Source organism: Dendropsophus ebraccatus, chromosome 12 (assembly GCF_027789765.1).
Source record: "Dendropsophus ebraccatus isolate aDenEbr1 chromosome 12, aDenEbr1.pat, whole genome shotgun sequence".
NCBI lineage: Eukaryota > Metazoa > Chordata > Amphibia > Anura > Hylidae > Dendropsophus > Dendropsophus ebraccatus.
In genome coordinates, this window is record NC_091465.1 from 27,108,165 (window position 1) to 27,121,254 (window position 13,090).

The 13,090-nt window shown below is 42.8% G+C and overlaps 1 protein-coding gene across 5 annotated transcripts in view; it reads left to right on the forward strand.

The window, feature by feature from the left end:
- PRKCZ (protein kinase C zeta) overlaps positions 1 to 13,090 on the forward strand; it is a 179,590-nt gene that overhangs the window by 58,984 nt on the left and 107,516 nt on the right. The window contains exon 1 of one of the 5 annotated variants that reach the window (XM_069948023.1): positions 8,117 to 8,316. The exons of 3 other annotated variants lie outside the window; for them this stretch is intronic. In XM_069948023.1, coding sequence (XP_069804124.1) covers positions 8,301 to 8,316 — 16 coding nt within the window. In that variant the 5' untranslated portion in view covers positions 8,117 to 8,300. Of the gene's footprint in view, positions 1 to 8,116; positions 8,317 to 9,283; positions 9,578 to 13,090 lie in introns of those variants that run through there. One more of the 5 variants, XM_069948022.1, reaches the window with a different exon arrangement.

Consider the following 13,090-nt stretch of genomic DNA (forward strand, 5'->3'; position numbering starts at 1 on the left):
GTTACACTTTAATATTAAATAATAAAGTAACTCAAGTAAGGTCCATAATATTTAGTTTCTATTCATTATTAGGGCATGTGCACACCACAGAATCCAGGCAGATATTCCGCCACTCTCACCCGGGTGCATCTGCGTCAGCTCCATAGACTCAATTCTATGCAGATTCCGTTGTTCGCCTGTGCATAGAGTGGAGTCTATGGCACGGGCAGAGATGCGTGGGGGTGGGTTATCTGCCCGGATTCTGTAGTGTGCACATACCCTAGTACTCAGGCCCTAAGTAGGGTAATTAACAGCCAAAAGGAGGTGTGATGAAACGGTCTTGGGAAACCCTTAAACATTAAGCACTGGTTTTCTTTGGTGCATTTAACTTTTTATAGTAGAGTTTCTCTTTTAGAAATTGTCACCTGGCATCATTTGATGTTATCCTATCCTTTGGAGAAGAGTTACTTTCTGGAATGTGTATACTTTCTTAAATGATAAAATATATCCGGAAAATATAAATATACATATGTATGATTATTTGGTAATCTTCTCTGTCTGCGTGCTTATCCCAGATTAGAAATGTAAGGGATATCTCTGCTCTTATACAGTGTCAGCTATCTGTACGTTTAATCAGAATCCGATGTTTGACATACCTGCAGCTTATATCACATATCTAGATTATCTTTCTGTAGACAGTGACTTGGTGTGGGCATATTGCAGAAGAAGGCGGCAATATGCAGCAGTACAGTAGATGTTTAGATTTCTTGAGCCACACTAAGGGGTTAAGTCAACAGAGTCCACATTTATATTCAGATGGCTGCTGCAAAGAAAAAATATATATACAGTGGTGCCTTGGATTACAAGCATAATTCATTCCAGGACCGTGCTTGTAATCCAAATCCACTCTTAAACCAAAGCAAATTTTCCCATTAGAAATCATTGAAATGCAGACAATTGGTTCCACACCCCAAAAATAATGATTTTACATTCTGAATAACATTTAAGACAAATGAAACAAACCTTTATAAACAGCTGAATATGTAATTATATAAGTTACTGTACAGTATAGCAATCAGCATGTGGAGAATAATGTATAGTAAGTGCATAAACCTGAATAAACAGCAGCAGTTTGTAGATACAGGATGGAGATGCAGATCCTTATAATGCAGTAGTGTAGTACAACAGGCCAGAATAGAGAAGAGGTCTGTGTGGTCACATGACTGCAATTGGGAAGGGGGGGGTGTTCAGCATGGACCAATCAGGACTAACAAAGACTGCAGGGAGCATGAAGGAAGGAGCAGGGCAGATGTGGGCACATACATGCAGCTCTCTGTCCGGGGAGAGAGGGGTTACAGCTGTGGAGAGATTACCTCCACAGTCCTGTCTCCTGATGGAAGCCCCAGCCTGAAGTGGATCTGCTATAATTTGGAAGGTGAGGGAGACTTCCTGGGTCAGAGTACAGAGCTGTAGACACCGCTATGCAGACCATGCCCCTCCTCCACTCGCGCTCCCACCCAGTACAGATGCTCTTAAACCAAAGCAATGTTCTTAAACCAAGTCACAATTTTGAAAAACTGTGAGCTCTTAAACCAAGGTACCACTGTATAGTTTTAATGGGCCCCAATGGGCAATGTTTGCCTCTGTATGTATTCATGGTGGCATACATAGCACCGTGAATCAAAGTAAGACTTGATTTTCGCACTTCCATTGGATGCTTTGTTTAGCGAAGCATACAGTTATTTGCTATTAAAACAGAACCCCTATTAGAAGTCATTGGGTAATTTTAGGGTCAGTCATAGTTTTGGAGTTCATCATAAACAGACACTGTGCTGCAGATGGGATCAGGGTAATCCAGGTTAGACTAAGGACTGGCAAAATAGAATCAAAATTGTGGCAAAAGTACATAATTATCGCTATATAAACGCCATGTGTGAACACAGCCTTAACAACTAAAGATGAGCGAATCTCGAGCACGCTTAGGCATTTGATTATCGCTGGCTGCAAAAGTTGCATACATAGGCCATAGGCTGCATCCATGTTTTCCGGACTCTCTATGGCTGCGTCCAACTCCTGCAGCCACCAGTAATCAAATGCTGCACGCTTGGTTCAGACGGACCTGAGCGTGTTTCATATTCGCTCATCTCTACACCAAACATGATCACAGTTGGGGAGGTAGAGGCTATTGAGTGGAAAACCATATAATACATGATGGATTCCCTCACTGTCTAATAGGGGGCTATCCCCAAAGACATCCATATGGCCCAACTGTGTCTTTTCTAATGGGGTAACACCAATATACTCCTATTTATTTTAATTGTCTGAAGCCACGCCACAGTGATAATGGGGACCAGAGTGCTATCCAGGGCGCTCTATAAGTTTCAGCTCTGACCAGGGATGAGCGTGAATCGAGCATGCTCGAGTCGGATTGCACAGCATTTCCAGGACTCCCTAGGGCTGCATCAAACTTCGTCAACCACCAGTATCCAAATACCGAGCGATCTGACTCCTGCTTGATTTGCGCTCATCGCTAGACAAAACTCTCTTGAGATGCTAGTGAACATTATTGAAAAACTGTTAATATGAAAGTTATATTGGCTAATAAGATTAGATCTTCTTTCTGATGGTTTTCAAAATTTCGTTGTAGGCATTAAGCCTCCTTGCGTCTTGTGATATAATTGCATTGTCTGAAGCTTTTCTTTTCTTAATATTCTGTTCAGTCTTTTCTGCCTTATCTTGGTCTAACACATATTACTTTCTCAGAGGTGATAAGCTGTAATGGTGGTTGCCATTACAGAGCCTATAAGGGATTGACACCCGTCTTTTTTTTTTTTTTTTTTTTTACATGTACATTATGTACCTGTGTGTATGTATGTGTGTATATATATATATATATATATATATATATATATATATATATATATATATATATATATATATAATATGTGTGTGTGTGTGTGTGTGTATATATATATATCTATATAATAAAAATCAAAGTCTGTCTGTCTGTCCCAAATAGACTTCCAAACGCCTGAACCGTTTGACCCCAAATTTGGCACACAGATACATTGGGTGCTCGGGAAGGTTTTAGCGAAGGTCCCGTCCCCGCCAGATGTACAGGAGGGGAGGGGGAGGGGGAAGAGCGGCACCCCATATAGATGAATGGAAAAATCTCCTCACTGCAAACACAGGTGATATAATTAGCTGCAGCAGACATGGCAGTTGGAGCCTTAGCAACCAATAGGATTACTGCTTTCATTTTCACAGGGAGCAATGGTTGCTAGGGAAGCTGCCTCACAACATCCACAGTAATAACTGGTAGACCCCCTACTCCATCTATACAGTACATGTATATACAGGACCCCCTACTCCACCTATACAGTACATGTATATACAGGACCCCCTACTCCATCTATACAGTACATGTATATACAGGACCCCCTACTCCACCTATACAGTACATGTATATACAGGACCCCCTACTCCATCTATACAGTACATGTATATACAGGACCCCCTACTCCATCTATACAGTACATGTATATACAGGACCCCCTACTCCACCTATACAGTACATGTGTATACAGGGCCCCCTACTCCATCTATACAGTACATGTATATACAGGGCCCCCTACTCCATCTATACAGGACATGTATATACAGGACCCCCTACTCCATCTATACAGTACATGTATACACAGGACCCCCTACTCCATCTATACAGTACATGTATATACAGGGCCCCCTACTCCATCTATATAGTACATGTATATACAGGACCCCCTCCTCCATCTATACAGTACATATGTATATACAGGGCACTACAGGTATAGCAAACTGTGACTGGGTAACACTGCCACACCAGACCTGACCAATACCGCCATACTGTGCTGGATAACACTGTCATACCAGACCTGACCAATACCACCATACTATGACTGGAAAAAACTGCTATACCAGACCTGACCAATACCGCCATACTGTGACTGGATAACACTGTCATACCAGACCTGACCAATACCGCCATACTGTGACTGGATAACACTGCCATACCAGACCTGACCAATACCGCCATACTGTGACTGGATAACACTGCCACACCAGACCTGACCAATACCGCCATACTGTGACTGGATAACACTGCCACACCAGACCTAACCAATACCGCCATACTGTGACTGGATAACACTGCCATACCAGACCTGATCAATACTGCCATATACTGTGACTGGATAACACTGCCACACCAGACCTGACCAATACCGCCATACTATGACTGGATAACACTGTCATACCAGACCTGACCAATACCGCCATACTGTGACTGGATAACACTGCCATACCAGACCTGATCAATACTGCCATATACTGTGACTGGATAACACTGCCACACCAGACCTGACCAATACCGCCAAACTGTGCTGGATAACACTGCCATACCAGACCTGACCAATACCGCCAAACTGTGACTGGGTAACACCGCCACACCAGACCTGACCAATACCGCCATACTGTGACTGGATATCACCATCATATCAGACCTGACCAATACCGCCATACTGTGACTGGATAACACCGCTATACCAGACCTGACCAATACCACCATACTGTGACTGGATAACACTGTCATAACACACCTGACCAATACCACCATACTATGACTGGAAAAAACTGCTATACCTGACCTGACCAATACCGCCATACTGTAACTGGATAACACTGCCATACCATACCTGACCAATACCCCCATGCTGTGACTGGATAACACCACTATACCAGACCTGACCAATACCACCACACTGTGACTGGAGAACACCGCCACACCAGACCTGACCAATACAGCCATACTGTGACTGGATAACACTGCTATACAAGACCTGACCAAAGATTTTCTGGCAAGTCTGAACGGGAGGGTACTGCTCCTCTGCAAGGTGCTACCCTACGCACCAGACCATGGGTGCCTAATGATAAATACGACCCTGCAGGTATACAGGACACTACAGGTATACAGGACCCCAAAACTATACACTACAAGTGCACGGGACCTCCACCAACTATACACTACAGGTATACAGGACCCCAAACTTTACACTACAGGTATACAGGAACCCAAAACTATACACTACAGGTATACAGGACCTCCACCAACTATATACTACAGGTATACAGGACCCCAAAACTATACACTACAGGTATACAGGACCTACACCAACTCTATACTACAGGTATACAGCACCTTCACCAACTCTATACTACAGTTATATAGGACCCTCAAACTATGCACTAAAGGTATACAGGACCCCCGAACTATATACTACAGGTATACAAGACCTCCACCAATTATGCACTACAGGTATCCAGGACCCTCAAACTATAAACTACAGGTATACAAGACCTCCATCAACTATACATTACAGGTATACAGCACCAACTATATACTACAGGTATACAGGATCCCCGAACTATACAGTACAGGTATACAGGACCTTCACCAACTGTACACTACAGGTATACAGCCCCCCCCCCCCAACTACACACTACAGGTATACAGGACCCCCCCAACTATACACTATAGGTATACAGCCCCCCCAACTATGCACTACAGATATGTGAGACCCCTAAAAACTATACATTGTGGGTATACAGAACCCCTCCAACTATGCACTACAGGTATACACTAATTCCACTGATTAACTTAGATGAAACAATACCTTTAGCTTGGCCTCCTGGGCACCTTAGAACAAATCTAATTAACACACTGACTCTTTATACCCGGGTACATTTTCTAATATATATATATATATATATATATATAATTTTTTTTATTCAGAGCTGCATGCCTCTCGCTGCCTTACCTTTTGTTCTGGCATTTTTAGAGTCCAGTTGCTTTGGTTTGCAGTTAAAGGTGCATCTACATGCAGTAGACCGTTCCTAGACTTGTAGAAGTTGTGTGCTTTCCAGCAAACCATCCCCATTCTTATGTGTGGAACAGTTTATTTTTTTTTTTTCCTGCATTTAAACATTAAAATGGTCATGTGTGAAGAGAGATAAGCCTTTGTCAGACAGCTCTGGTAGTGGTTTACCTTTCCAAAAACAAAAGGGTCATGCAGTTAAAATCCAAAATGCCTGGCTCCCCCACCAACTAGCTGGTTTGGTTGAGTTTTAACTCAGAGACTCTGTACCCACAATCTGACCCCCTCCAAACCACTTGTACCTTCGGATAGCTGCTTTTAATCCAAGATCTGTCCTGGGGTCCGTTCGGCAGATAATGCAGTTATTGTCCTTAAAAACAACTTTTAAACTTGCAGCCCAGTGCCAAACTGGCGTGGCCTAGAGTATCTGTGCCCTAACCTTGCACAACCCCTCCGTCCCTCCTCCCCACCTCTTCATCATTAGGAATGCCACTGGCAGGATTTTTCCAATTCCTCAGCAGTGAATACTGCAGAGGAATAGCAGACAATCTGCCTGGAGCATTCCTAATGATGAGGAGGGCGGGGAGGAGGGACAGAGAGGTTGTGCCAGCCTAATGCATACACACTCTAGGCCACGCCAGTTTGGCACAGGGCTGCAAGTTTAAAAGTTTTTTAGGACAATAACTGCATCACCTGCCGAGTGGACCCCAGGACAGATCTTGGATTAAAAGCAGCTATCTGAAGGTACAAGTGAATTGGGGAGGTCAGACTGTGGGTACAGAGTCGATTTAAAGCAGGTGGGGACCTTAAAGGCATAGGAGCTAAGAGAGTGAAATACACATTATTTAATGGGGTTGTAACACAGAGATTCCCCCCCCCATCCCATAGGACAGGCGATAACTGTCTAATGGTAGGGGTGTGCAAACCCTGGACCCTTCGCAATTTTAGTAAAAGAGGGGGGTGGGGTGGGGGATGTTTGTTAATCTCCTAAAACTTTTATGTAATTTATTGACATTATAGTTCTTTCACATTGATCTATCTATCTATCTATCTATCTATCTATCTATCTATCTATCTATCTATCTGCTATCTATCTATCTATCTATCTGCTATCTATCTATCTATCTATCTGCTATCTATCTATCTATCTATCTATCTATCTATCTATCTATCTATCCTTCAAAAAGGCTGCAGCATTCCGGAGGTAGTGAAAAAATGGTGCAAAAATGTATTCACATCCCAAATCAAATACAAAGAAAGCGACGTTTCTGACTGCAACAGCAGTCTTTTTTCAAGCTCTTGAAGAGCTTGAAAAAAGACTGCTGTTGCAGTCAGAAACGTCGCTTTCTTTGTATTTGATTTGGGATGTGAATACATTTTTGCACCATTTTTTCACTACCTCCGGAGTGCTGCAGCCTTTTTGAAGGATATATTCACCATTGCCTGGTGGACCCCCGGCATGCTTGCCGGCACCCGATCTTCTTCTCTGAGTGCCGTGTACACTATTTGTATTTTATCTATCTATCTATCTATCTATCTATCTATCTATAATCTTTATGTATGTGTATATAAATAAATAGTTTTCAAAATATCCTCTATACTTTTTGGGGGAAAGGTGATAAAACAGCCCATGCCCCTCCCCCCACTTATGTTTGACAATGAATCACCTTTTATCGATAAATGAGTGTTTATATAGCGTCAGTGCCCGGTGACTTTGTGCGCGGTAGAAGGGGAGTGTTTATTTTCCTATAACAGCCCTGTCCTATAAATACACCGTCGTGACTACAGCTGCCGGATCACAAAGTGTGATTTACTTCTGCACAATCCATTTCCAGTTTAGCCCAAATTTTGCTTTATAGCAGAGGAGGAGGAGAAGGACGATACGGGTCTGTCTATTTTCCCACCATCTTGGCATAAATGCCTCGTGCAGCCTGCCGTGCCCACTTCAGAGGCCAGCATTTATTTAATCACAGGGTGACTCCTTCTGACTGGCCGGCTACTGAAAGGATCTCAGTGTTACAGCTCTCCTCAGCTATGTCACTTCTTCCATTTCATGTCCCAATTACGCAGGCTCAAAGTGTTCCTCGGACCCAATGCAATAATGTTTTCCTATATGGGAGTCTCCCGGGGATGTGTGTTGCCCTGTGTGTGTGTCAGAGCCCTGCAGACAGTGTAATACGGCTGGCATTGGAACATCCCGCCCACCGCCTATGAGCATCTCGCTCTCTGTAGTTCCTGGTGCACAGAAAAAGCCTTTTGTCGCCTCAGCACTGGCTGTCCTTTACCTTCATACAGAGCGAGAGAGGGGGAGGAGATAGGTGGGGAGCTCGGGCTGCTTGTCTATGGGGTGTTTAATACAGAGACCAGCGGAGATGCTCAAACAATGCACCAGCTGTTACTTTTGGATGTATGCATCACTTTAAAGGTGATCCTTTTCTCTCTTGTCTCTTCCATACTTACTGTCTTCTGCTCTGTGTTGTTTTTTTTTTATTATTATTATTTCTATTCGTGCCGGATATGTATAGAAACTTCATTTTAGGTTTCCTTTCCTAATGAAATGCATACGGTTTAACCCTCAATGTCCTGGGCTGATCTGGTTAACGCTTTCACGTCTGGAGCTCTCTTCCTATAGGGCACTGTCACTACATAAAGGAGCGTTATTACCCGTCTGTCAAAGCTAATTGCACTTGTGATGTCCCTAATGGATGGTTTTATTGCAGCGCGAATGTTATGGATCATCGTCATTACGGTTTTTGTTTACAGTAACGATTGCACAGAACTACAACATGTTCAGAATAAACCCAAGATATTTATAATGTAGGTTTTTATAAGCCGGCAGGTTGAATGGATTTTTGTGCAGAACTGTAGGAAGAGTTCTGCGTCCGTCACTGGCTAGACTTGTAAAGTTTGTACTTATAGTGCTTTGGGTGTGTTGGTGTTGTGTATGTGTATGTGTGTGTGTGTGGCATCCAGACCATGTTTTCTTTGGTGCCTCAGCTGTTCCATAACCTCTCATGGGATTTAAGAACCACCCGTGCCTGGATACATGAAGCAGAGAGATGGGAAGAGGTTGAGCCTTAGAATTTTCCTTGTCTCGCCTCCTCGTGTCATGTTTGCCTGTCATGTCCGAGCAGTGATTCTGCCTTTTGTCCTTGATGTCTAGTGATAGTCATACAGCAGCATCCGTTAATAAAGGAGCAGGAGAAGGGAGGGTGATGAAAGGGGGTTGGGGGCTTCTATTGCTTTTTCCTCGTACATCCTTCAGCAAAAAATAAAATAAAATCAATGCATGGTGAATGATGAACGTTAAACCTTTCCAATGAGTAATATATATATGTGTGTGTGTGTGTGTGGATGCAGGTTGCTGCCTGCTGATGCATTGCTGTGTGGAAGTGCGTGAGTGAGTGTGTGTGTGAGTGTGTCAGTGTGTGTGATGCAGAGAAGTCAGCAATCCGCCTCTGTAGCTGCTGTGCCTTCAGTTCTGCCTTGCAACGAAGATTGTTACCACACATGAACATAGCGCTTGTCTTCTGCGTGCCCGTGGATCTTACCGAATCATCTCCCAGCCGAGGGGAAAGATTGGAATAAGATTGTCACCGAGAAGATGCCACAGAGGATTGCTATGGGAAAGGGATGCTGTCGATAAGGAATATCAAAGCAAGGAATGTATCCCAAGAAATCTGACGGTATGTTACCAAGGGCCTCCCTCTTTTACAGGTATACGGAGATCACCAATACACCCGTGACAAATGGAAAGCTCTTTGTTTCTTATCCAAACCTTACATTTTGGCACGGTATATACCCTGCCGTGGTGAAATGTTCTTCTTTTAGGAAGTGCATGGTCTCTCTATACGCTGCCAAATCAAAGACTACTTGGATATTCTGCAGTGCTGCATATAAGCAAACACTTGGATGCCTTTACATAACTGATGGCTGGCTCCGCTGGGGTATCGATGCTTTTAAGTTTGTCTATTGGAGAGAGGATTTCCTATGTTAAGACTTTACTGTTTGATTAGTTGTTTTGGTTGGTTAATTTATTTGCGGATACTTTTTCACTTGGCTCGACTCGTACATAAGATATGAGGGTATAAGCCTTCCAGACATAAAGGACTTGCTTGTGCCATTTGCATGAATCATCCTGTTTCATCTATCTATCTATCTATCTATCTATCTATCTATCTATCTATCTATCTATCTATCTATCTCTCTATCTCTCTATCTATCTATCTCCTATCTATCTATCTATATATCTCCTATCTATCTATCTATCTATCTATCTATCTATCTATCTATCTATCTATCTATCTATCTATCTATCTATCGCTTGTTTATGAGTATACCCTGGCTTGGCCGGCAATGAGATACCAGTTCTGTTTTCACACTGCTATAATCAGAGGATTATATATGAACCTGACTAGGCACATTGGCATTTTTTCCTCTCTTCATAGCGTCCCTGTGTAATATGGATTAGGGCACCCGATTCCTCTGCATGCCAGCACACTGACTTATGTCTTTTATGTCTAGTACGGATGATGGAATAGCAAGCCAACCACTCCTAAATTTGATCCTTGCCAATTGCTGAGCCACTGCTTTCCAATAACACCATCAATTCTTCTATAGAGGGGGCAACACCTCGGAGAAGGGGTGAACAAAGGACTATGGTCATGGACCATTAAACCTGTTCAATATCGCGGGATAGACTTTATAAAAGTATAAGCAGGGTTGAGGAAACATCGAAAGGGTCAAGGAGATGGTCATCATTCATCACGACCACATTCTAATGACATCCACATCATGTCTTCTATTTTCTGTATGTTTTAGGTTTTATGACTTTGGTATGAGTTGTTGCTAGTTTGTCTATTGGTTGGCTGTTGGTGTTTGGGAGCATTTTCGTTGCTCTTAGACTTCTCATATAAATCACTGGTCCTAAATATCTGCTGGACTTAACCATCCGACTTGGCTTTTTGTGTATCTTTAGATTAAACTAGATAAAGATTCTTCCCGTTTTATGGCATACACCTCGTCTTGATGGTTGTTGTTGTTTGTGATGATAATTTGTGCAACAGGTTCAGATTGAATGTATTTTTCTTATCATGTGCAATTCCCTTGAGCATTCCTATTACAATTCCAAGGTCACAGCCGTACCATGATGCAAATGTACAGTGGTCTCCCTCACTGTGTGACCTTCTTATCGAAGAAAGACTGTGGTGTACTGTACTATACTATTCATCCTTTTCAAATGGGGATTTTAATGTCTTTTCACATTTTATACCAATGAAGATATGTTTCATTTCAGAGCTACAGGATGTTCTGACTCTTTCTAATTGTAGCTTCATAAGTCTTGTGGGAGAATATGTACCTGCATATTTTAAGGAAATGTTCTGTTCGAAATGTGGATATTTAGGGACTGCTCTTTTTGTAGTCCTTAAGTATTAGTATTTTTTGTATGGTGTGTTTGTACGAGGAAAGTTTTTTTTTTTTTTTCATACAGTGGCCCATGAAACATGTTAATACCACCATCCTACTATTACCATTGCATTATGGCTTTATACTACTTGCAATTTTTAAATACCGTCCCAGCTCCTACCATATCACAGGACTGTAAACCCTATATCAAAATATCAAATAGGGAAACAGAAAAGACACAGGGCAGAGCGCCTCATAGGGTGATGCTGTATATTCAAAAGCACTGTGGCGATGAAGTTGCACACAGGTTTAAAGGGGTAGTGCGGCGGTAAAGAATTATTCACAGAATAACATACATTACAAAGTTATACAACTTTGTAATGTATGTTATGTCTGTGAATGGCCCCCTTCCCCGTGTTCCACCACCCCCACCCGTGAACCCGGAAGTGTGGTGCGCTATACATTACCTGTCACGTGCCGACACCCGTCTCAGATCTTCATTCAGTGACGTCTTCTTCGGCTCCGTCTGTTCCGAATGCCGGGCGCCCTCTGCAGCGTCATGCCCTCTGCAGCGTCATCCGCGATTGGCTGAGCATAACTGTGCTCAGCCAATCGCGGCTGAGCACAGTTGTGACGCGGTGGAGGGGGGACGGGCGGCAGGGATTCGGATCAGGTAATGTATAATGCACCAACACTTCCGGGTACACGGGTGGGGGTGGTGGGACACGGGGAAGGGGGCCATTCACAGACATAACATACATTACAAAGTTGTATAACTTTGTAATGTGTGTTATTCTGTGAATAATTTTTTAGCGCCGCACTACCCCTTTAAGCTCACCTGATGTGGTTGTGAGAAGCCACAACCACTATAACAGCATGTAAATAGTATAATGTACACTTGGCCGCTGCAGGAGACTCTCAGCCGCAGAACCCTTGGGTATGCGTAGTCATATGTAGAATCCAAATGAAAAAGGACACGTTACCTGTGGATATACACCAATAAAATATTTGCTTCTATACTTATGGTCTGCGCGGGGACATATCTCCCTTTTTCATTTGGATTCTACTATATCAAAATATAACATTTAATTGATATACTTTAAGGATATACGCGTAAAAAGGTTGCAAAAAAGCAAAAATATCCAAAGAAAAAACATAAATCTGCAAAAAAAGGGATGATACAGGCCTAGGACATTTTAATAGATAACACAGTGGGCTGAGTGACATCTTGTGACCCCCACCCCCCACCCTCCCAAGAAAATTTTTGTGGTCTCAAAACACGTCCTAACTAGAGATGAGTGCAGCTTAAGCATTCACAAGTCTGATAGTTCAGCATTTGAATACCGGAATACTGGGAGTCCTGGAAAGCATGAATACAGCCATAGGCTATAGGCTGTATCTGTGTTTTCCAGGACTCCATATGGCTGCATTCAGTTTCAGCCACCAGCATTCAGATGCTGAACAGTCTGACTCCAGCATGTTCATCTCTAGTCCCACCGTGTTTCCTTCCAATAAATTACCATGCTATAAGTACCACAGATCACTCAGGTACCTCTTTTAATCCAGCAGTAAGCAGTATGTTCCAAGTCTTCTCTGACTGCAGATGTTGAGGAACTGAGGGATTGAGCAGTTGAATTGCAGCATGTCCAATGTTTTTGTTTGCTAGAGACATATACATCCAGAAGGTTGTGCCATGACTTTCCTACCATCTACAACACATGCATGCTCAGCCTAGCACACAGGTGTCAAACCTGCTGCCCTTCAGTTGTTTCAAAATAATTCCCATCATGCCT